General features: G+C 28.6%; 2 protein-coding genes, 1 long non-coding RNA gene and 1 pseudogene across 5 annotated transcripts; 1 reads left to right on the top strand and 3 right to left on the bottom strand.

The window, feature by feature from the left end:
• Positions 1 to 650: 650 nt before the first annotated feature.
• LOC126552324 (uncharacterized) lies at positions 651 to 1,812 on the top strand (annotated as a pseudogene).
• A 5,786-nt stretch (positions 1,813 to 7,598) lies between these two features.
• On the bottom strand, positions 7,599 to 8,613 carry LOC126552752 (uncharacterized). The gene is made up of 3 exons (XR_007606165.1): positions 8,451 to 8,613; positions 8,037 to 8,184; positions 7,599 to 7,932 (listed from the first exon to the last, which is right to left on the bottom strand). It is a non-coding gene; the product is annotated as an uncharacterized LOC126552752 (long non-coding RNA).
• A 2,072-nt stretch (positions 8,614 to 10,685) lies between these two features.
• Positions 10,686 to 14,224, bottom strand: LOC114129863 (spermidine synthase-like). The gene is made up of 5 exons (XM_027994716.2): positions 13,714 to 14,224; positions 12,834 to 12,954; positions 12,504 to 12,750; positions 11,672 to 11,901; positions 10,686 to 10,964 (listed from the first exon to the last, which is right to left on the bottom strand). Exons 1-5 carry the CDS (start codon positions 13,842 to 13,844, stop codon positions 10,809 to 10,811), a joined length of 885 nt encoding a protein of 294 aa, XP_027850517.1. The 5' UTR covers positions 13,845 to 14,224; the 3' UTR covers positions 10,686 to 10,808.
• A 4,238-nt stretch (positions 14,225 to 18,462) lies between these two features.
• On the bottom strand, positions 18,463 to 22,797 carry LOC114129864 (E3 SUMO-protein ligase PIAS1-like). 3 transcript variants are annotated; one of them, XM_050206462.1, is made up of 3 exons: positions 22,045 to 22,797; positions 21,893 to 21,953; positions 18,463 to 19,962 (listed from the first exon to the last, which is right to left on the bottom strand). In XM_050206462.1, the coding sequence occupies exons 2-3, from the start codon at positions 21,923 to 21,925 to the stop codon at positions 18,691 to 18,693; spliced, it is 1,305 nt and encodes a 434-aa protein (XP_050062419.1). In that variant the 5' UTR covers positions 21,926 to 21,953; positions 22,045 to 22,797; the 3' UTR covers positions 18,463 to 18,690. The 3 variants fall into 3 exon arrangements, with proteins under 3 accessions (XP_050062419.1, XP_050062420.1, XP_050062418.1); XM_050206463.1 differs by having other exon boundaries at positions 21,893 to 22,136; positions 22,203 to 22,797; XM_050206461.1 differs by having other exon boundaries at positions 21,893 to 22,797.
• Positions 22,798 to 23,653: the final 856 nt, after the last annotated feature.

Below are 23,653 nucleotides of genomic sequence, written 5' to 3'. Positions count from 1 at the left end.
TCATATTTACACACATACACAAACTAAAAATTAGATGTAATCTTTCTTTTATTTCTAGAAATAATATATATGTTTTTGCAGATCCTCCACATTTATTGAAGTTGGCTTATAATCAGTTACTTGATAAGTGAGTAGTTCATATACTTTATTTTTTATTGTACAAATTAAAAATAATTAAAATATTATATTTTGTAAAGGATATATACTCAGAAATGGACATTTTATTGTGAAAAATATTTTTGAATTATTATTAAACCTAAATACTGGACTAGACTATAAGTTAACATATAAACTTAGTGAAAGGCATCTATAACTGTGCAAGGAACTGGTCGTTTGAATGTAAAATTGGCAGCACAAGTTTTTTCCAATACAGTAGCTAAAGCCATTTCCTTCTGTCGAGAAAGAAATTATATGAACAAATTTAACTGGAAATAAGCATGTATTATTTTTCCACTTACTTGTGTCAATAATTTAATTGTTTACATTTAAATAACAGGCATCACAAGTAGTTTCTTTGTTTAATAACTGGTTTGACCTCTTTAACATCCAACACAAATATGATAATGAAGTACCAAGTTAAGTTTTAAATGAAAATGTTCAAAATAAATTACTTGACAGGATGACAGAGTTCATTAAATCAATAAGAATGCATGGTTAAAGATCATTATTACCTTTTTAAAAAGGTAATAATATACAAACATTTCACATCATTTAAATTAAAAAATGTTTTATTTTATTAAATATTATTAATCAATGCATAAATTATCAATAGGAATAATTATATGCAATACATCTTTGAAAAAATTGTTACTTGATTTAAGAAAACAGTATATATTAGAATACATTTTAACTACAAAATTAAATACAGATGGATTGGAAAATTTGTTTAACTTCTTAAAGTGTATGGCTGGAAGTGCTTGTAACAACATCACTATTTCAGACTTCAAATAGGTACTGGTGATTCTTAAATAAAACAAAATTTAAATTAATGTTATTATTATATGACTAATATGTAATTAATTTGTCAAACATTATAATTTATAGCCTAAATGGTATATATTAGGCAAGTATTCCAATATTATATTTACTGAAAACACTAATACACAATGTAGTATAGAATATAAATTGTTGAGTGAAAATGATTGTTTTACAACCCAAAAATTATTATCATATTTAATGATTCTTCCATTCATGCTAACAACAAATCCAACATTGAATGGAATGTAATTACTATTCCAGAATCTAATTTTTAGCTACTAAAACAATTTGAAGTAATTTTATTAAAACTTTATTTTATCTTTTATAATAGTTAGGTTCTTACTTTAAATTTTTATTACTTTTACATGGCTTAGGTATTATTTTAGATTGATACTGAAAATTGTGAAAAACCAGTATTTGATGATATTGAAGAAGGGTGTGCTTAATACATTGCTGGTTATATTGCAATTCGATATACGTATAAATATCCTCATTTATCTCAAATAAATTGTAATGATACAATAAAACTGGTTAACCTGCATTTTTAAAGGAAATTTGACAATACCATCAGAAAATCTTTTTAAAGCTGTTCTGCAAATAGGAAATAAATTTAAAATACTACATGGTGAAAATCTATCAAAATCCCCATATGCTTTCAAAACATTATTTAAGATCACTAAACCAAAAATTTAAAAACTTAATGTACCCGATGAAGTAATACATTGCCTTATTAGAACACGGACATACATCAGATTAAATAATTTAAATAAACAATTAATCACAAAACAACAAAAGCAATTAGACAAACGGAAAAAAAGGAAACTTACAAATTAATACCTACCTTTACAATCACCATTTATCATACATTAAATAATATTATATAATACATAATATGTAAATAACAATTAATAAAAATTAAAATGAGTAAATATTTATTATAAACTTAGTCTCGTGAATTGTAAATTATAGTATTAAATTTAAAATATTTAAGTCTATTGCAATTTGTATTTTGTACTATTTGTAGAATTGGAAAACTACACGATAGACGAGGTAAGGGGTGGTATGCGTATCACAAAGTTATGATCATACCTATTTATTTAGTCATGAAAAAAAGTTTCATTAGAGTTCAGCTGATTAACTGATAATTCTGTCACAATTTTCATAAAGTTTATATTGATATTTACCTATTTAATCCGATTCGTCGTCAATTATAATTGTTTCAGCAATTTCCTCTTTGATTTTTTGACATGTAATACCTGGAATTCTAACTCCAAGAGACATCAGCTGATTAACTTCAACCATCGCCATTACTCTTTCGTTTTCGTCTGTAAAATGTGTATTATTAATATAAAGTTTTAGATTCTATTAGATTAAGTATATATAACAGTGTCGTAGCCAGGGGGTAGTATTGAGAGTCCATTTTTTTTTTTTTTTGAATTAATGGGGTTGTTAGTTAGGTACATAAGGACATTATCTTTCCTAATTGTTTTATTTAACTTATGACAACAGGTTTAAGCTAAAAGAAACTTTTCTATTTTGAAAAATGCTGTTAATTGAAATCAATTCAATGATAAGGCTGTTTTCGATACTCGTATAGAGTGCGTTTATCGCGTTGACTGTGGCGATCAAAATAATATAAAATTACCAATTAAATGATAGTATGTAGTATTTTTTGATCATAACTGTAATAATATTAAGTTGTGTTGCTACGTTCCTTTTTTTACCCTTAGCTTGGGCACTTCAGTATAAACTTAATTATTATTTATACTTACCTGGTGTTAAGACATCACACAAAACCCGATTCGAATTGTTATCATCAAAAATTGGATCATTGTTTTGATTCAAAACCAATTGTATAAATTTTAGTCCAATAGTAATTGTCATTTTTGTAGGCACTTGTACCGTTTGTACCTATGTATTCGTTATATTACAGATGTAATATAAAATATAAGTAGATATACTGTACAACAATAACACTACAATACGTTTTACGTTAAAAAATAAACAAATTGCAAATGGACTTTGGCTATGGCTTTAAGCAATTATAGTAATATTGAGTAAAGTGATCGAATTTATATTTTAATGTCAAAGACACGGTGTATAGAACGCGACACGAAAACGTGCAGACTGCTGCAGATGGCCACAGGGCACCGTGTGTCGATTTTTCTAAAAACCAGTGGGCCTCAATTTTTAATCTCTATTATAAGTGCGTGCCACTGGCGCAACAGGTACTTTACATTTTTGAACAGTTTGGACACCACCAACGAGAAATGGTCACTGGGCGAGTGGCGGTCATCCGCACGTTTCGTGTCGCGTACTATAGAGAAGAAAATGTGATAAACTGATAACACTCGGCTTGGTCGGGAGAAAAAATGTGGCGTATTTTTAGACGGCAATTTTGTAGTTTAAAATGTTTAAATAATATCCACCGGGAGCACCCTACAAGCTTCGAAGGCCGATTGTTATTAGCCACTATGAAATTATGCATTATATCGTTATGAATAAGTAAATAAATATTGTATTTGAGATGAAAAATACCGGTGTGTTTTTCATTTTTTTATTTTTTTGATGAATTTTATAAAACCGCAAATGCTTTTCAACAAATATCGTGATAACGTATCTTTAATATTTTTATATGATTATCCATAGGTAGAAAAAAACCTAAGAAGAACTTTGAAATTAATTTTTTTTTAAGCTTTTGACCCTGAAAAATTCCATATTTATAAAAATAAAAAACTAAAATAAATAAAAATGTCAAATGTCTGTAAGTCAGCTTTAAAAGAGCCAAAATATTTGTAAATCATACCATGATAATAAATACATAGAAAATACCGAGCTTGAGCTTTATTTATTAATACGGGTGTATTTGTGAAACGAACTTCGTTTTGTTATAGGTGACTTCACATCCAATTATTAGGTATTATTTATTATGCGTACAGCATTAGAAACCAATAGCGAATATTATTATACTTCTATCGTAGTATCGTACTATCGGCAAAGGATTCAGAGCCTTACAGGACGTACCTACCTATATTGTGTAGTTAATTATAATGAGCAATTCAATGGTCGTATCTATAGCCTATAGGTAATGCCTACTGTCTACATAGGTACTGCTGCATATATTTTATATAATATATTGATTTTTTTTTTTATCCAAGTACCTAACCCACATCAACGCGCAAAGATTAATAATTAGCGGTAAGTATTATGCGCGAAAATATATTTTACTCGTACGACATGCAGAAATGCAGAATTATCGTATGAAAATAATTAATACAATAAAATCTATATTGTAACGTAATTTTACGGAGCGATCCGTTTGACGCATTATACGTACAGTATTATTGTCAAACGACGTTCGTCGTCGTTAACGTTTTACGTTGAATTTGATCACTCTGTATGTACTGGAATGTACGTTTTTTCACGTTTTACATTACCTATATAATATGGCCTATGGGTGGTAGGACCTTTATGTACGTGATTTATTTCAAACGAGCACGCATATGCGATACAGGGACACTATATTCTCTTGGTATAGGTAGGTATTCGTTTATTATATATTTATTGTTCAAGTGGCTATAGTTGGGAAACACGTTTTATAAAATAAGTGTTTTTGTGTACCTAATCGACACTATTACACTACGTCGTTAATATTATACGGTATGCAGCTGCCGTGCAGGTACAATCCTTAAATCAGTGGTTATTAACCAGTGCTCTGCGGAACGCGCAGGAGTTCCGTGGACTTAGTGTAAGACGTGTTCCGAGAAAATATTAAAATCATTAAAAAAAATTGTAGGTATTTAATGTTTCTAGTTTCAATCTCTTGACATTTTGACTTTTAAAACAAAATACACAGATATAAGACGTGTTTAATACAACAATAACTGTACAAACTACAGTCACCTGTGTAATATACCGTATAGTGTATAGAATCATTATATAGGTTTTGTTGTTTTGTTCTACTAACATGTTTGCAAATCGTTTTATGCTAAACATTTATCGTTTAATATATTAAAAAATTTAATATATATATACTGTACACTGTTTTATTTTACGACTGTGTTCCGTCATTCGAAAAGGTTGAGAACCACTACCTTATATTATGTACGCGCCACGTCAAATATTCGACCTTGCGTTTATTGTTTTTCGTTTTCCGTTTACGACGTTTGTCGTGCACGCGCACACACTCGCACACGTTTTGTACGTACGCGTTCAAGGATAAAATAACAATCTATATTATCCCTAAAAATGTTGACAGCGCCGTGTTCGGTCTCCGAGCAGGTGCGTTTTATTATATTCGTTATATATATATATATATATATGTGTGTAGGTGTGTGTGTGTGTGCGTGTAAGGTGAATCCAAAATTTGAATGCTGTGTGTCTGCCTCGTATACGAGAGAGGTGCTGGTTTGCGCACAAAACTACCACTCGTTTGGAACAGTGTTGGGCCTTAAACCAGACACATTGCGTTGGAAACTTTTTTTTTCCTGCGGCGTACATAGAATATTTCTCAATAAATAAATATATCACTGCGTCTTAGATTATTACCTCGACTTAAATGAATATTATTTAAGTCCTGGGCATCGACCGGCATAATATTGTGTACACCGTAGAGGGGGGAGGGTTGACTTGTCGCGGACATACCATGCCGATCGCGAGACTTGCGGAAAGCCTTTGGCGATGTAGACGATTCGGCCGGAAGTCAAACGCGTTCGAACAATGATTTTGAAGGGTCAATATTTATGTATATTAATGTTTATTTTTGTGTCATTTAAAATGTATAGTTTCCAGGGACAATCACGGTGAGACACTGTTGTGTATTTTTATGTTATGTCTTATAAGTATAATACCGCCACGGCGACGGCACTATATTTTAGTAAGAAAAAAACTTAAAATATATTTTTTTTAACATTATAGACTAATTAATTAATCATATTTTAGAAATTATTAATGAATACGAATACAACGGCTCTCAATCGTTTATCGTCATCAATTTTAAATAATCAATAGACAATAAGTAAAAATAGCCAAAATTAAAACGAATCACCTTAGCTATATATACCTAGGTTTATTTAGGTACTTAGGTACTATAGTAAAATTCTACTAATTGGTAATTAATTGGTTATATTTTTGTTATTTCCACGTTTGTTTCTAAAAATGTTGCCTTCTTAATTCCTAGACATTTGCGACATTTATGCATTAACAATTTCGTTGTATACGTTATTTTGCGGATAATTTGCGTGATTTTACGGGCTAAATTTCGATTTTTGCGGACGTCGGACAACCGGTTTTTTCACGGTTTACACACTAGGTAATATCGTCTTGGGCGGTAGGACCTGTACGTGTATTTCACACACGCACACATGATACAGAAACACTATTCTCTCGATACTCGTATATATTTTTTTCATGTAACAGGTTTTATAAACAAGTCCTTTTATGTACTCGACACGAACACACGATGTAGTAGTAGGTAAATATTACGGTATGCAGGCACCTATACATTATATACGCGCCACGTCGAATATTCTGTATAGGGGTTCCCAATCATTTTATCATCGAGTACCACCAGACACTTAATAATCAATACGCGTACCCCCTCAATTCTAAAACTAAATTAGGAGTCAAATTTTTTGACATATACCATATGTCTTATGGCTGGAGGTCATTCTGCTACATGGGCGCCCATAAAAAACATTTTAGGGGGGGGGGTCAAAATAAAAAATTTCTCAAATGTAAGGTAATAAAGATAATAATAATATTATTGTAATATTTATTGAGCTACAAGTTTTAAATATTTTTTTGTCCAGGAGGGGGGGCAAGCGCCCCAACTTGCCCCTCCCAATGGGCGCCCATGTTCTGCTAATTTGTACGACACCGAGAATGTTACCACGTCGAGACGGTGATTGTTTATAGCAACCGGTTGAACAAGACAAGGCCGTAACCGGGGAGAGGGTCTAGGGGTCCGAATCCACCCCCCCTCTCGATATTTTTAAAAGTAGAAATATTATTTTATTAATAAATAATTAATTATTATATAAATTAAATATTTTAATGATGACTTATGTTTTCAAATTTTCAATAACGATAATAATCCAATTTGGTAATTTTTAACGTAAAAATGACAAGTGTTCAGTGTCTATTTAATGTTGGATCCTCCTCCTCGAAATTTTTGTTCAGTCACGGCCTTGTAACAAGAAATGCCTATTATATATGTACCGATGTATCTGCATGTAGCATGTAGTGTAGATACTCTTTGATTTTTTTTAACGTTTATTTTTATTATTCATTAATTTCTTAACATTTTTTATTATTTGATATTTATGAAAGTAAAAGAATCTCAATTTTTAGTTAAATCTTTAAGTTAAAATTTCTTTGCGTACCACCTATACGAGCCTTCTTCGTACCACGGTTTGGGAACCCCTACACAGGGTAGATAATCAACCCTATGTTCATTTTTCGGACTCTTCGTTTTCCGTCTACGACGTTTATCACGCACACCCATACTCGACACTCGCACATATTTTTTTATACATACGCGTTCAAGGATAAAATAATATATATTATCCCCAAAAAATGTTTACAACGTTGTGTTCGGTCTCCGAGCAGCAGGTGTGTTTTATTATATTTGTTATATGTGTGTGTGTTATCAATCGTTGTTATTAATAATAAATAAACGACTATTTTCATTATAAATAATTATTTGTTTGTGTTAATAACAATTTTATTAATATTTTAGGCCCACTGCATTCAAATTTATTTACAATGTCATCAAGCAATTCAATTGCCAAGAGTTACCGAGACAGTGAAAGTAGAAATTGAAAGGATTTTTCGATAAAAATTGTATTATTAATAGTAGCGGCGAGGTATACTATCTGAATCCAATTATTCGATAAGCGATAGCGGCAATTTTCAACTAGCACACCCCACTAGTTAGGTAAACATGCTATAAATCTGAAAATAAAACAACAATTAATGTAAATCCCACAGTTAACTATTATTAATTAATAACTACGGTAATTAATACGTAATTAATAATTACGGTTATTAGCTTATACCTTTTTGATTATAACAATCAGTTAGTTGTTTTAAAGAATATTTGCATTTATTTGCTATTAGCTTTTGCGCATTTAACAAAATTTTTCAATTTATTCATCTTCACAGGGTAGTTTGATATATCAAAATATATCAAACTACCACCTTGTCCTAATAATAAATAAATTATCATTATAAATAATATATTATTTATAAATTTTTAAATTATTATAATAATCAGTTAGGTACCTAGATATATCTTAAATCGTGGTTGCGGCACTATTATAGCCGGGTCGATAAAATTATCTAATCGGTATGATTTAAAATTAGATTACTGCTTACCACTGCGAGCAGACCTAATTATTAAGCGGCGTGATAGCGTAATCGGCCCGACCTTCGTACCGATAGAAATAATAGTTTTGAGTGGTTTGACTTACGCGTTTTCAGCAATGGTGTGTTTTGTACAGCAAACTCCAAAACTGTCTTCGTGGAAATAATTTGAAGCGCAAAAACTCGGGAGCGATATTATCAATTTATACACGACAATTATACTATTTTGAATGTTAAATTTCAGTGAACCGACAATTTTACTGTTATTTATAAATAGTAGTCAGGTAACTAGGGAAACATAGTTAAACAATAATAATTATAATTATTAAGTACACATTTATTATATTATGTATACATTTATTTTAAAGAGAAGGGGGATATAGTGTTTAACTACACAGTTAATGTGACTTAGGAATTCTTGTATACATATTATTATTTTTTAATTATGTACTTACTACTATATTTTTTGAATACTTATTTTTTTATTATTATTTTTAGAAAATCATTAATTGCCTCCTCTAGTATTTCACCTATATTTCATTTTTAATATTTTTAATATATTTTTTTTTTGTTTTTATACATAATATTTATACATCGTAACACTAGAATAAATATAAGGACGATTATTGCTTTTCAAATTTTTTAATTACTTATTTTAAGGCATTAATTCATTAATTTCAAAGTGCACTGTACATGACATGTTTTTAGAATACTTTTCACTACTGCGTTACACGAAGGAGAATACCCGAAAATAAACCTAAAATCGATTGAGATTTGAGAGTACAACATTGAAATTTATTTTGCAGTATATTTACATGAGACAAATTGACATAAACTATGAAAACGTAATGGATACCATGCGAACAGCTGACTATTTATACATAGACGGCTTGGTACAACTATGTCATTTGCTGAGTATGTGTATCTAGTATTCTAGTATCTAATAAAAAATAAAATTAAAAAACAACGCTAAATTCCTATGGAAATATTATTGTTATTTAGATTAATAAGTAATAATACATCCCGTATAGGTAATAATAATATGTCATCCGACAGTTACTATTACTTATACGCATTAACGAATGCAGAGTACAAATACATCATCAAAGAATTTATGATAAAAATGAACATTCTAAAACCTACTTTTTTACTACTTATTAAATTTGAATATAAATACTTGTTCTTAAATGTTGTAATACTGTAATATTTATTTTACAGTCAATGCCAATGCGGTTGGTTGAATTATTTTTTGTCAAAAATATTGCTTTTAAAAATGTCATTGTATGTATAAATTATAATAATATAACTACCCAATCTATGTTTTTTAAATAAAAATAACTTAAATCGTTATTAAGTCATTATATTATACAAAATTTTATACTGAAGTAGTTCGCTATTAATGAAAAACATTAAATTAAATTATCAAACTTTTTACCCCACTAATGAAACATTTTTTTTATCGAAATGTAAAAACAAAACTAATCAAATACTTAGGTATAAATAGCTCAAATGAGTTAAACTATGTTTAAAATTATACTATGTATAGTAAAATAAATATTAATTTAAGTATTTGGTAAACATTTCAAGTACCTCTGCGGGTTATTAAGTTTCGTCTAAAAATCAAAATCAATTTTTTCAAAAACAGATTATTTTGTGTAAGGATTCCGTTTTTTTTGGTTATCCAGAGCAGGGGTCGCTAACCTTTTCAAACAAATAAGCTATATTTGAAATTTTAAGTCCCTGGTGATCGAAATCAAGGAGAATTTATATGTACGAGTATAGGAAGAGACTTGTTTGATGAACAAAAAAAAGGTCTAAGCTCTCAAGAATAACTATTTGTTGTTTCTTTTTTTTTTCGTAACAATAATAACAATAATAATAAAAGTAATAATTTATTACGCAATCGACTGGTTGACGATCTTTGATCCAGAGTATTTTGAAAAGTATCGACTATCTAGATCTAATTTGTAAAAACATATTTAAAAATACATATAGTAGGTAGAGTATAAAATAAATTTTTACATTCTACTCAAATTACGCTACAAATCCACTACACATATATATAATATATACCTAATAAGAGATCAAGTATAATGAAAAATATACCATAATAATTATTATTATGGGCAAAGATACAATACTTAATTACATGTTAATATATACCTATACTCGTATATGATGCAGTATTTTTTAAGTTGTACGTTCAAATATACATTACCTAGGTAATATCGGCTATATCTGTGAATTAAGTATGACCGACTGTAAAGTAAATTAATTGTATACATAAATGAACAACCAAAATAATAGTTGTAAGGAAAATAAATAAACGTTTTATTTAAATCGTATGTAATTTTGAGTTATAATAGGTATATGGTACATCGTATTATCGTATCATGTACCGAAAATGAATATAATATACAATATGTGATACGGATAAACAAAAGACGATAGGTACACCATATTTATTACAAATCATTTTCGGCGGTATCGTCCAAAGCGTCTTTGACAAACCCAGGCAGTACAAATGCCATTTTATGAATGTCAGAAGTGTAGTAACGAAGCTTCAAATCCTTTCGCTGTTGGTTATTCATCATGTGCAGCGGATTTGAAAAATCTGTATTCTGCAAGACAAAAAGCAAATAAAACATTGAAATACATCTATATAGTACAAAAACAATATAAAAAATACTAAGTTTAGAATACATTTACGGTTAGTTTAAACATAGTTTAAATAATGTACCTACTGCAGTAATACTATAAATACTAACTACAGTTGATTGTATTACTGAGGTGATTCAAAAAAAAAAAAAAAATATTTTTCTTTTAACTGGGTATTCTAAATTAAATCAAATCAAGAGTTTTACACTTTATTTCAAACTATACGTAGTTGAATAGCCTTCGATTTGTCAAGGAAGTAACAATATTATGCTCATTATCAAACTGAAATTGAATAATTACGGGTATATAACTTACTATTATCTATGAATATTAGGCATACTAAGTGATTACGTGTTTATATTTTATATTATATTTACCTATAGGTAACGTACTAACGTGCATAACTGAAATATCATTATAATTGTGTATACTACATTTTAACTAACCATTAAATAAAAATAAAACAATTTCTGCATTAATGTGGTTTTTAATTCATAGGTATACACTTTTTCATTTAAGTAGGTACACACTTCACACACTCGACAACAGTGTCGCCTTAATAATAATTAAATTAAAACGAATAGAATATTACTCATAAATCTAAATCTGTGCTGACTGTACCTATACATCGACACTTATATCATTATTTTTATTATTGTTACAGACATACTTTGTCAAGACTGCCGAGTACAAAACCGATCTGACCCGCCGGATAAGTGGACACGTAAGACGTGGCGTATGCCGCTTTACCGAATACTTTTTTACAATGGTTGTACATCGACGTCACGTTTTTCAAATGTCCCCAGAAAGTGTCGGCTTGTGAACACACGATGCCGCCGGATCGTAGCGCGCGTTTCATTAGTTCAAAGTAAGACCTCTGGAATAGAGAAACAGCCGGACCTATACGAATAAATAAAAAAATTATGAAAAACTAAACACTTATGACTTATGTGTATAACAAATTGACGATTAGTAGGTACCACATATCAAAATTATGGGCACGATTATAGTTCACCGATATAGCCCTGCAAAACTAAGTTTGACGAATGTTGTGATCATAATATATTCTATAATATAATATATATACATAATAGGTAGGCACCTATAAATATGTATCTATATAATCACAATTAATATTATTTTTAATTAGTATTTGGTTATTGTTGTAAATTATTTAAAAAGTGTAATTTAATTAAATTTAGTTTATTTTTGTAGTTAATTACTCGTTTATTAGAAAAATATAGCATTTTTATTTTATTTTTTTTAAATATTCAATAAAAGTTAAAAAAAAAAAATTGCAATACAACAATAGACCGGTGAAGTATGTGCCACCAATTTTTCGATGGATAAAAACACACCAAGAATAACTTGCATTACAAATCGGTGAAATATTTTATCAAATAAAATTAGTTTAATACGTAAAATCTTATGATATTATCACTTTATGAGTCTAGAAATTTATAAATAAAAGTCGATCCATGCTAGTATAAATTAGTAATTACCGATGGGATCAGAAGAATCGGTTATAATAACGTCGTAGTATTGAATGTGTTCTTCCATGAATTTAAAACCATCAGCTACATGCACATTAACTTTGGAGCTGTCAAATCCTTTAGCCATGAACGGTAAATATTGTTTAGACAATTCTATTACGCGTTCATCGATTTCCACTAGGTCAATTAATTCGACCGCTGCGAATTTGGCTACTTCCCTAGCGACTCCTCCATCACCTCCACCCACGATAAGCACCTGATGATGAAAGTAGGTTAAGGATGATTGAAATATAGGTATGGAAATTGTATACATATTTAACCTATCATAAAAATACCAACCCTCCGTGGTGCCGGGTGAAGTAAGAGTGGCAAAAAGGTAATCATTTCTTGATAAGAATACTCATCAAATTCCGTACACTGAATCATTCCATCAAGTACCAGTACGACGCCGTGCGATTTGCTTTTCACAAATAAAATATTTAAATTATTAAAAGATAAAATTGAGGTAGATATCAATGTTTATATTATATTTATATTACATTACTATCGAAAGAATTTATAAATATAATGACAAAAGATTGTACGTAAAACACTCATTATTTCAAAAACTATTAACGTTTTTAAAAATATTACGTAGAAATAAATTATTGTCTAGTAACGACATAAAATGATGTAAAAGAAATATTTTCAAAAACATTAGTATTTTCTGAAATAATGGGAATATGTTACGTTTCATAGATTACTTCAGTATGTATATACATCATTTAGTTTTTACGATATTTAAATGTTTATAAAGTTATACATAGGTACAAAGTCCAATACTACAATAGTCACTGATATTTGTTTAATTTTCAAACTCAATGATCGACTAAACGTTTAATTCATTGAAATGAATCTAATGTTAATGTGTACTCATTACACTATACTGGTGATTAGATGATTATCAATTTTTTTTAAATGATTTTCTTTATGAAATTTTTTAACATGTAATAATAGTCGTATAAATAATTATATATAATAAATAAATAAAATCATTTGTCATTGAATATGATTGCTAGTAATTAAAATGACTAAAATACATTGATAGTGTTATACTCTTGATTAGGTACATAAAATAAATTGAATAGTTATTTATTAAATTATATTACTTACATAAATATACATATTAAAATGAAGTAATTTTTCAATTTTCAATTTTAATAAGCGTATAAAAACTTACGTTTTCAAAATTAATATTTCCTGATATTCGGATTGTTCCTTGTGCAGGACCTGTTCCACTTCCATAGAAAAACTTCTTCCTGGTAACAGGTCCGTGAGTTCGCTGAACCACCCAGTCTTCAATTTGTCCATAATAAGTACCGTCAACAACGACGACGATGACGACTGAGGGTTTATTAGCTAGCAAGCAATGAACGTCTTGACGATGTGAAGCTAGACAGTAGACTGCAGTATAGTAAATGGTAATATTGTCGTCTTTTCAAAATCGGTAAAGTACGATTGCGCGCGATCTATCTTTTTGTGTATACAATTTCGCATAATGCCAGAATTCACCGTTAGATCAAAACTAACAGCATGCTATTGAAACTGATCAATAAAAATTAGTTAATTCGTATGTCTGTAAGATAGAGACAACTAATGCAAGTATGACATCCTCTTAATATAAATATTATATGGGTTTCCACTTACTTGAAACAAGTTGTGTTAAATAGTGTATCACTTAAAATGTCTATTTATTAGGTACAATATTCAATGAAATCAGCTATTAAGGACCATTATTAACTTTTATACTCCAGCTTATAAAAAAAATATTGAAAATATTTTGTAAGATTTTGTAGTTGGTAATGATCATAAATCAACGGAAATATGTGTAATACTCAGTAATACGTACACGTATATTGTAAATAAACATAATATACTTTATAACTTTATAAATAGTAAAAGATAAATAAATATATTATTAAATATTATAATATAATGTTATAACATGTCTGCTAGAATTTTCCAAAGTTTTTAAATATTGTTTTTGTATAAGTTTTTTTTTTATTGCTTAAGCCTAATGATTTTAGCTTATTTGAGGTATATAATTATTTCCATTTTAGGTTAACTAAATTGATTTTCTGAACAAGTTTTACCATCTTCTTTTGTATAAAATACATTTAATTAAATCTGCTTTGCTTGTAATATTAAAAATCTACATTATATGAATTTTATTTTATTTTATGGTTGTACTCAACTTGATATTTAAAATATGTATTTGTCGTAGACATATTATAGTCAAAGAATTTGATTTTTTTGCGATTTCACTTAAATGACAGGAATTTAACTAAATACCTATTTCAAGTCAGGCAAATAAAAAAAATGAAACATTTTGTATTAGGTATATTAAAGGTTGATAAAAAACCATCTTTCAAATCTAACAGACTATAATATTTTTTATTAGCAAGCGCAGGCCTTATTTCCTCAAGCGTAGGTATTTGATACAATTATCTTATTATATTAGCGTTGATGTCTTTTGGATCTAGACATATTCCCAATGAGCCGTTAGGTTTTTCAATCACTACACGGTTGCTTTGCCATTCACTCGGTTCAGTACAACTTTCTATTAATTCTAATTTAACCATTAAATTTAACTGATCTCTTAATTTATCAAATATTTTAATTGGTACTCTCCTAGGAGGGTTACACACCGGATTTGGGTTATTTTTAAATTTAATTTTAACCATGTCTGGAAACTTTCCAATACCTTCGAAAATATCTTTATTCTCTTGTATGAACTTTTCTTTTTCAACTTGTTTATTTAAAATGTTTATTTCACTAACCTCAGATAATTTATAATTTAATGTCACACAAGCCTCAAAACTCAATAGTGGTAGGCCGTCATAATCAACTATTTCAAATACTCTTTTTATTTTCTTACCCTTATTTATTAATTCAATTAAAGTATTCTCCTTTGAATTTGTAGTATAACCACCAAATGACTTAATTATTACATTGCTTTTATTTAAATTTAGACCATTCAATTTTTGAAATAATTTATAAGACATTACATTTAGTTCAGCACCAGTATCCAACTTAATTTTAGTTTCAATACCATTCATTGTAATATTATCAATCCAAGATTTATTTATTTTTCCATCTGCTAGCTCTGTATTCATGACCTTTACCTCTAAAGCATCTATTAAGAATTCCATTTCTAAATTGTCAACTTGATTTTCTATTTTACTTTTTCCTGATCCTCACTTGCTTTTAAAATGATTCAATAAACCACAATTACTACAACTTTTTTTATATGCAGGGCATTCCCTTACCTTATGTGATTTACCACATCTATTACAATCATTAATATAATTCACATTTTTAATATTTGTATTTGACTTATTTAATTTACCTGATACCTTTTCCATAGACTGATTCGGGTGATTTCTGTTTGTCTTGAATTGTCTTCCTTTTGCGTTTTGACTTTTCTTTTGACCATCTTCGATGTTGTGGACCAATTTTACTTCTTCTTGAACCAACTTTCTGTTGAGTTCCATCTGCTCCATGATTTTGCACTGGTTCACTACCTTCTCCAGGGACATGTCTTCACGGAGTAACCTTGTTTGTAAATCTCGATCCGCCACACCAAGAATAACTTGTGATTTTAATAATTTGTCTTCACACGGACCCAGACCACATGATTTCACCTGCTCTCTCAGATCAGCATAAAATTTGTCAAATTGTTCGCCTTCCAACTGCTTACGGGAGAAGAATTTGTAGAGTTCCATTGTTTCATTTTTTCTCGGAATACAGTATGCTTTCAATGCTTTCAATACTTCGAAGACAGTATTTTCTTTAGGTTTTAACGTATTGTAGATTTTAAGAGCATCGGGTCCCAATAAATTTAGTAAAATGGCTACCTGAGTTTCTTGTCTTTTCTTATGCGATTCAGTCACATCAAAATAAATCTGAACACTCTGCCTGAATGTACGAAAATTTTCAGCCAGATTGCCAGTCATTTGAAGTGAATTCGGCTTGTTGAACTCCATTCTTACGTATCTTCAATTCTTCAATTTATTTATTAAACTTAATAATTTTTTAACTTATTTTCACACATGTGTTACGCACGAGGTTTCACACGTCCATCGATTTTCATCCAAATGAATCTTATTCAGTTTAACGACTGCGCCATGTTTTATTTTATTTCTCGGTTTGTTTTAGTTAAACGTAACACCATTTTGCGTTTTGTAACTTAGTAGTTTATTCAATTAAATCATGTTCAGTATTAAATAATAAATGCACAAGATTACAATACAATTTACAACAACATTACAAAAAAACACACTAAAATTATTTATATGCATGAACAATAAAAATCAGTGAGCACACGCTCAGTAAGTTGACATAACTGCCAACATAACATAATTAATAATAATAATAATAATAATAATAATAATAATAATAATAATAATTATTATTATGACAACTATGTTATCACAATATAATATATAAAAAAACTATATATAATTTATTAATATGTAAAACAAGTAGGTATAATATGTACCTAGTATGTTTAATTTCTTGTCCATCGGTACAATTGTTTTAAAACTTAAATCATATATATAATATATATATATATAATTACTAATTAGATGTGATAGTACGAGTATGAAAAACGAATAAAAAAGTTAAAAAGTTTTTTTTTTTTTTTAAATTATTACTTGTTATTACAAGTTATATTGTTTGGTGCTATTTGTTGGAACATTTAATATTTTTTTTTAAACATAACTTGCAATTCAATATAGATAGGGTTCTCATAAAACCAAGTACCTACATTAATTTTCCAAGGTAAAAACCAATGGAACTTTTATTTTTATTAATAAGAATACATTATAGTACTCACTACTCGTACTACAGAGTACAGGGTATATTATAATAATCTTGTACTATCGTCTACGTCTATCATACCTAATTAGCAATTACCTATACATATTTATATTTTAAGTTTTAAAACAATAGTAACGATGTATACGAAATTAAATATATTTTATATACCAGTATAATTTACATATTAATAAATAATACATAGTTTTTTTTTTTTTTGTATAAAATAGCAATAAATAATTAGTAGAAAATATAGCTAAATTATAAAAATAATATAAAATGTTTCGTTTTTATTATTTGTAAGAATTGAAGTAGGCATTTAGTTAAATTTAGTTAAATGACTAATTTGACTATATGCCTGCGCCCTACGACATATTCAATATTATTATCATATTTTACAGATATCATAAAAAATTACCATTTATGAGTCTATTGTACAAATTACTAACTAAATTCTCCACATACTAAAAAGAGAAAAAAAATATATTAGAAATTATAACAAATACACTTTTCAATGGAAAGTTTTAAAATATAATTGGCAATTTATTATTTAATCAATTTCAGTTTAAATTTAAAAGTATTTCCACACTAAACATTTTGTGCTTATCTTAGATACTAATTTAATATTATACATTATAATATAATTAAACATTAATTAAAAATACATTAAAAATAATTGAATTATAAAAAAAAGTTTTTTAATATAATTTACATAGTACATATTTAATTATTTATACCAGCACAAATTTGTTCTGGTGGGTTCTTGTAGGTTTAACTAAATGTTTGAACTATTCAATAAAAGCTATTTAATAGTTACAAGTTAAAAATAATTAATGTTATACTTATACAGTGGAAATTTATTAATGGTACATATAGGACGGACAACATAGATTGCTTGTATTAACCAATAGATTATACAAAACGATGCATAAAAAATATAAGAAATTCAGTAGGATTTTAAATTTTGTATGTATTATACAGTCTAATGAGTAAGAACCTTAATAGCTATTAGCTACCATAATGTACTGTACAGGATTTAAAATCAATAATAAACTAAATATATGAATATTAATCATCTAATTGCATAACAAATAAAACATCTCTTGGCTTAAATTTTTCTTGACTTTTATTATTATTACTAGCAACAGAAATACTTGCTTTATTTTCGTTAATATTGGCCTTCGAGGTTGTAATATTTGGAAGGTTAAAATTATTCAACATACCAGTAGACGATGACTCGATTGATGATGATAGTCCAGGTTTTTCATTTAACATATTAATTGAATTGGTTAGAGCTGTTAAATTATTCTCAACAAAGTCACTTTCAGTAGAAATTTTATAATTTGTTATTGTTGAATGTTGGATTTATAATTGCATTATAATTTTCACAAAATTCTTTTCCTGAGTTGTATTTTAAACGTTTTAGTTTTAGATGATTCTCTTCATCATCAGAATTGTTATTATTATAAGGGTTTTCTTCAACCCATATACCATCTTCAAAAAAAAAAATTTTTTCACATTTTTCGCTTAAAATTGAACTTTGAATTATATTTAAAAAATATCCATCAATTTCAATGTTTTCAAATCTTACTTTGCCCCTACATATTGGACATTTCCATGTTTGCGTATTTTCATTCATCTTTAAGAATTCCATTGCATCAAAACACTGTATATGTATACATTCTACTCCTCGAGCAGGTAATGTCATTCTGGTTTTAGTTAATGGATCTTTTATAGTAACAACCACCATGGAGTCTACAATAATATCAGCTTTTTTGTCCATCAAATTCTTGATAAACTCTTTAGAGGTTTCAATGGTACGAAAAGGTCTTTTTCTAAGTTTTTCAATTTGTTCTTCACAAGTTAATTTTTCGGCCAAAAAAACACCAACTATATAAGTGTCTGGATCTGAACATGTAACTGTTAATTTGTTCTCTGCACGGCAATTAAACTTTATATATTTATTTAAATTTATAGGGACACTGATTCGCCTTTGTCTTTCATTGGCTTTTATTTTCGACAAAGTATAATGAGGTAACACACATTCCTTATTATTTAAGACAACTTTAAGATCGCAAGGTAAATATACTTCATCATGTAATGTAACAGGCTCTATTCTTAAAATTATTTGAATTTTATGTTCTTTTTTATTAAAATCGTACGAATCACCAATATATTTTTTAGGATAATGATATACAAAATTGACATTTAATACATTGACTATAAGATCACTTTTACCCTTGTGGCAAAATGGTTCTATTAATGTCTTTTTAATTTCATAGAATGGTAAGCTACGAGGATAATCTATTTCTCTTTTATCTTGAAAAGATGTACTAACTTTGCTGTGTGACAGAAGTTGATGATGAGGAAAATTATTACGTGACTGTACATTCGGCGACTGCAGTAGTGGTTCTTGAATTTTTGCTTGTTTATATACTTGAATAATTGTTTGTTCCAAAGTTTGTGAACTTGTTACACGAAAAGATAACGAGTCCATAATACGACGACGTAAATCGTCTTGGCTACCCCATACATCGTGATCAATACTCATTAAGATCCTATGCAGTTCTTTTAATTGTAGTCTAGAAACCATCTGACGGATATAGTCCTAAAACCAATAAATAATAAAAAATTATAATTCAATAAATAACTAAATATAAAATTAAATTAATAATTGATATTTTTGTAATGTACTAATTATTACTTATTCATATACATAGATACATTATCTATTATTATTATTTATTTTATTTTATTCTCTAATATCTTTAAATACATTGTATACAGTATACTGATTTGTAATATATGCTACTTAATATTGGCAACTATTTTGCTGAATGGAAATTCCCTAACAGCCTTTTACCCTTATATATGTATTTTTTAAATGCTTTTGAAAACTTGTTTTTATTAATATAAAGATAAATAACTTAAAGCAAATGTCATTGGTCTAAAATCTATCAATAAACAATATTCCACACACATAAAATGAAAATGTTACTGAAATTATCCAAGCTAAGGCAAACTTTCTAATAGTCACTTAAAAATTGATAGTATTCAGATTGCATACCGCACTGAATCAAATGATACTAATTACTAAGAATAGTAAACTTATTGTAGTTTTTAAAAATATGAAAGAATTTGTTTTGATTGAATTCAAAATACTTCATAAAAATACACAACCTTAAAGCAAATTAGAATAACCATGTTTTTCCATATACTTTTGAATGTATAAATCACAAATTTACTTCTACCAACAGTATTTTGTTTAAAATTTCAAAAAAAGTGATCTAAGAAAGTAAATGGAAACATGTGTGGTCACATTCAAATGGTAAATATGTCGCATCCACTTACTGAAATGGACATCCACTCCATGAAATGTATCTATTTAGTGAAAATGTTTAACTCATTATTAAATACATTTGACGTTTGCATTTTTTACATCATACTATTCATCAACACACCAAAGTGATACCTCCACCTACATTATTAGCATCACGTCTATCATTTTTTTATTTTATAATGTAATGTATAAGTAGGTATGCTCATTTTGTTTAGTCTATATAATCTATATATATCTATAGATAAGATTATAAAGAGGAAAGATTTGATTGTTTGTATTTAATAAAATCCAAAACTACTGAACCGATTTAAATGAAATTTGATACATAGGTAGTTTAGATACTGAGAAAGTACATAGACTACTTTAAAAAGTGATAAGCCCAACCCCGGGAGGTGCTCAAACAGACATTTTGAAATTTACGATGGAAATTTTAGGTATTTGATATTTTAGTTTGGTTGCTATTAGTTACAATAATAATAAGCGAATATTTTTCCTATTTTTTTTTCATCATTTTAAAATACCAATGCTATATATATATATAAATGGAGCCAAAAATGTATAAAAATTCATCAATTGAGAACAGCTGAACCGATTTCGCTAATTCTTTTTTTGTTGTATTCGTAATTATCTAGGCAAGATTCTTATGTAAGAAATAGTTAATAAAGTTGCACGGAAAATTAAAAAAAAAATCAAAAAAATACCGATGATTACTACCATGGTGACAATTGTTTATTATTATTATTTATTTTACCCGTTTTTGTAACATTTTTTATAATGATTCTCTCTTATTGGTGGCTTAACATGATAATATACTGCTCGCATTATCATAAGAGAGTCTCACGGGCAACGCCAAACAGAATGACTATAATATTATTACTTGACTAATTCACTGACTGATTAATGTAGAGCCTGAAAAATGATAGATTAATGCTTGCAATTTACACGGTACATTCGTAAAATCATACCACAAATTTAGAGTGCAATAAGAAAGCATTTTAAAGTGGTGCTTGCACAAGTTTTTTGAGAATCAAAATGGTCAATGAAAATGTCTAATATTTGAACACCGTTAAACCGAATATCAAATAACAAACTAATCAAAATTCGAATCATATTATAAAATTGGAATTTTTAACGGGCAACAAAGTGCACGGGGTCGGCTAGTAAGTAATAAAAATAATATGTTAAAGGAAATACTTACAGGAGTGTAATCACGCTCAAGCTCATCCTCCATGGCTTTAGATTCAACGATGGCCGACGGTCTATAATACAAATGATAAACGTTCAATAAATAACGTATTGTAATTGATTTAAACCATCACTAGGTTTACTAATTGTCAATGCACAACTTACTACAATACAGATGGTATGCAATTATCATATAGTAAAAGTTAGATTAGGTGGTGGACAAACGCGATTGGAACAGCAGCCAAACAGCGACAGCGCTGTAAAATAGAATATTATAACAAATTATAACACACCAAAAACATTCGAAGTTTCAGATTACTTACCATTCAAAGTGTTGTAGAGTACTGTCAGTAGTCACTAGTCAGTGAATGCCGAATGATGGAATATGGCGTATGGAATCGATAAAAACAAGAAAGCCGTATAATACAAAACACAGACAACAAACTAAGATACAATTGACTGATAGTGTGCCAAGCCATCGAGACGCTCAACACACGTGGTTAAATGGTTTTGGATGGGCGTATGCAAGGAGATTATAAATGAGTGTCGAAGCGCTACCTACATATCAATGAATAATAATATGATATGAGTAGCGATCGAAACATGATTGCTGATTTTCCCTCCGCACAAGCATACATCGGACCCGACGACCGTCGCCTCACTCACCATTTAGCTGTCAGTCTATTCTTCCAAGGCCGTCAATGGCATTTTAGGAATGCGAAAACTGATGATCGATATAGCGATATATCGATTTTGACAATATCGATAATTGCTGATATTCCCCCCCCCCCCCCAAAAAAAAACAACGATATATCGATATATATATTTTTTCCACAAATGTAATATTACTAGATAACCATGCTGGCCGCCGGGATAGCTTGGGAAAGCTCAGCATTCAAATAATCTATGGCTGTATAAAGTACCATATATACTACAGCCGTGCTATAATCTACACTATACTATATAGAATAATAGATGATGAATTACATTTAAATTATACATATTTAAATGTTGTCAACTACATTTGACATTTATTTGAAATAAATAATAATTAACAATAATATTATATTCATCATAGTATAATTCATTGTTTAAAAAAGTTTAAAGTAACATGTTTAACAAAAATGTTTTAAATCTAATGACTGTAAAAAAAGTAATTTGCTTACTTCCAGTTAGTCTGTTTCTTGTCTGACTAATTGTCGCTCCAGATTCACTAAATAGTCTCTCTGAGGGTACTGATGTTCCAGGTATTATTAAAAATTTCTGTGCAAGTTTATATAGTTTTAGTACTTTCCCACTCATCTAAAAGATTTTCGTTCAATCCAATAACACTTTGATGTAAATAACTCTTAAGTTCTTCTCTCGATGTTGTCATATTAGTCCTTTTGTTTTTGTGTTCTTGTTCAAGTATTCTATGCGAGCCCCACAAGTCATAATTTTTACTTTCTCTGACTGCTATATCTGTTTCGGTCGAACATATTATTTGATCATCAAAATTGGTGTCTTTATCCATCATTTGTACTAATTTATCTTGAGATTTTGAATTAGCTAGAGGACTTTTGAAATGCATATATTTAAATTTAGGATCTAGAATAGTGCATATTGATTGTATAGTTGATTGATCTAACGATTAAAATCTGTAGTCCAACTCTTCGATTATTTTCAATTTTCAACCTTTAGCAATGGCAAAAGTAGTGTCTTGTTTAACAATTTCATTTCTTGTACAGAATATTATAGGCATTACCTTACTTGACATAAAAAACTTTTCTGTGGA

Source organism: Aphis gossypii, chromosome X, assembly GCF_020184175.1.
Source record: "Aphis gossypii isolate Hap1 chromosome X, ASM2018417v2, whole genome shotgun sequence".
Taxonomy (NCBI): Eukaryota; Metazoa; Arthropoda; class Insecta; order Hemiptera; family Aphididae; genus Aphis; species Aphis gossypii.
The sequence above is the reverse complement of the archived record's forward strand: the minus strand, read 5'-3'. Positions and strand labels throughout refer to the sequence as shown.

What these genes read in the sequence shown, in the direction of transcription:
- LOC114129863 (XM_027994716.2), bottom strand. Translation starts at nt 13,844, where the DNA reads ATGGACAAATTGAAGACTGGGTGGTTCAGCGAACTCACGGACCTGTTA. An exon ending in GAAATATTAATTTTGAAAAC is followed by an intron (nt 12,955 to 13,713) that starts GTAAGTTTTTAT and finishes ATTTGTGAAAAG; the next exon opens with CAAATCGCACGGCGTCGTAC. An exon ending in TACTCGGCAGTCTTGACAAA is followed by an intron (nt 10,965 to 11,671) that starts GTATGTCTGTAA and finishes TTTGTCTTGCAG; the next exon opens with AATACAGATTTTTCAAATCC.
- LOC114129864 (XM_050206461.1), bottom strand. Translation starts at nt 21,925, where the DNA reads ATGGAGGATGAGCTTGAGCGTGATTACACTCCT. An exon ending in TTGAGCGTGATTACACTCCT is followed by an intron (nt 19,963 to 21,892) that starts GTAAGTATTTCC and finishes TATTGGTTTTAG; the next exon opens with GACTATATCCGTCAGATGGT.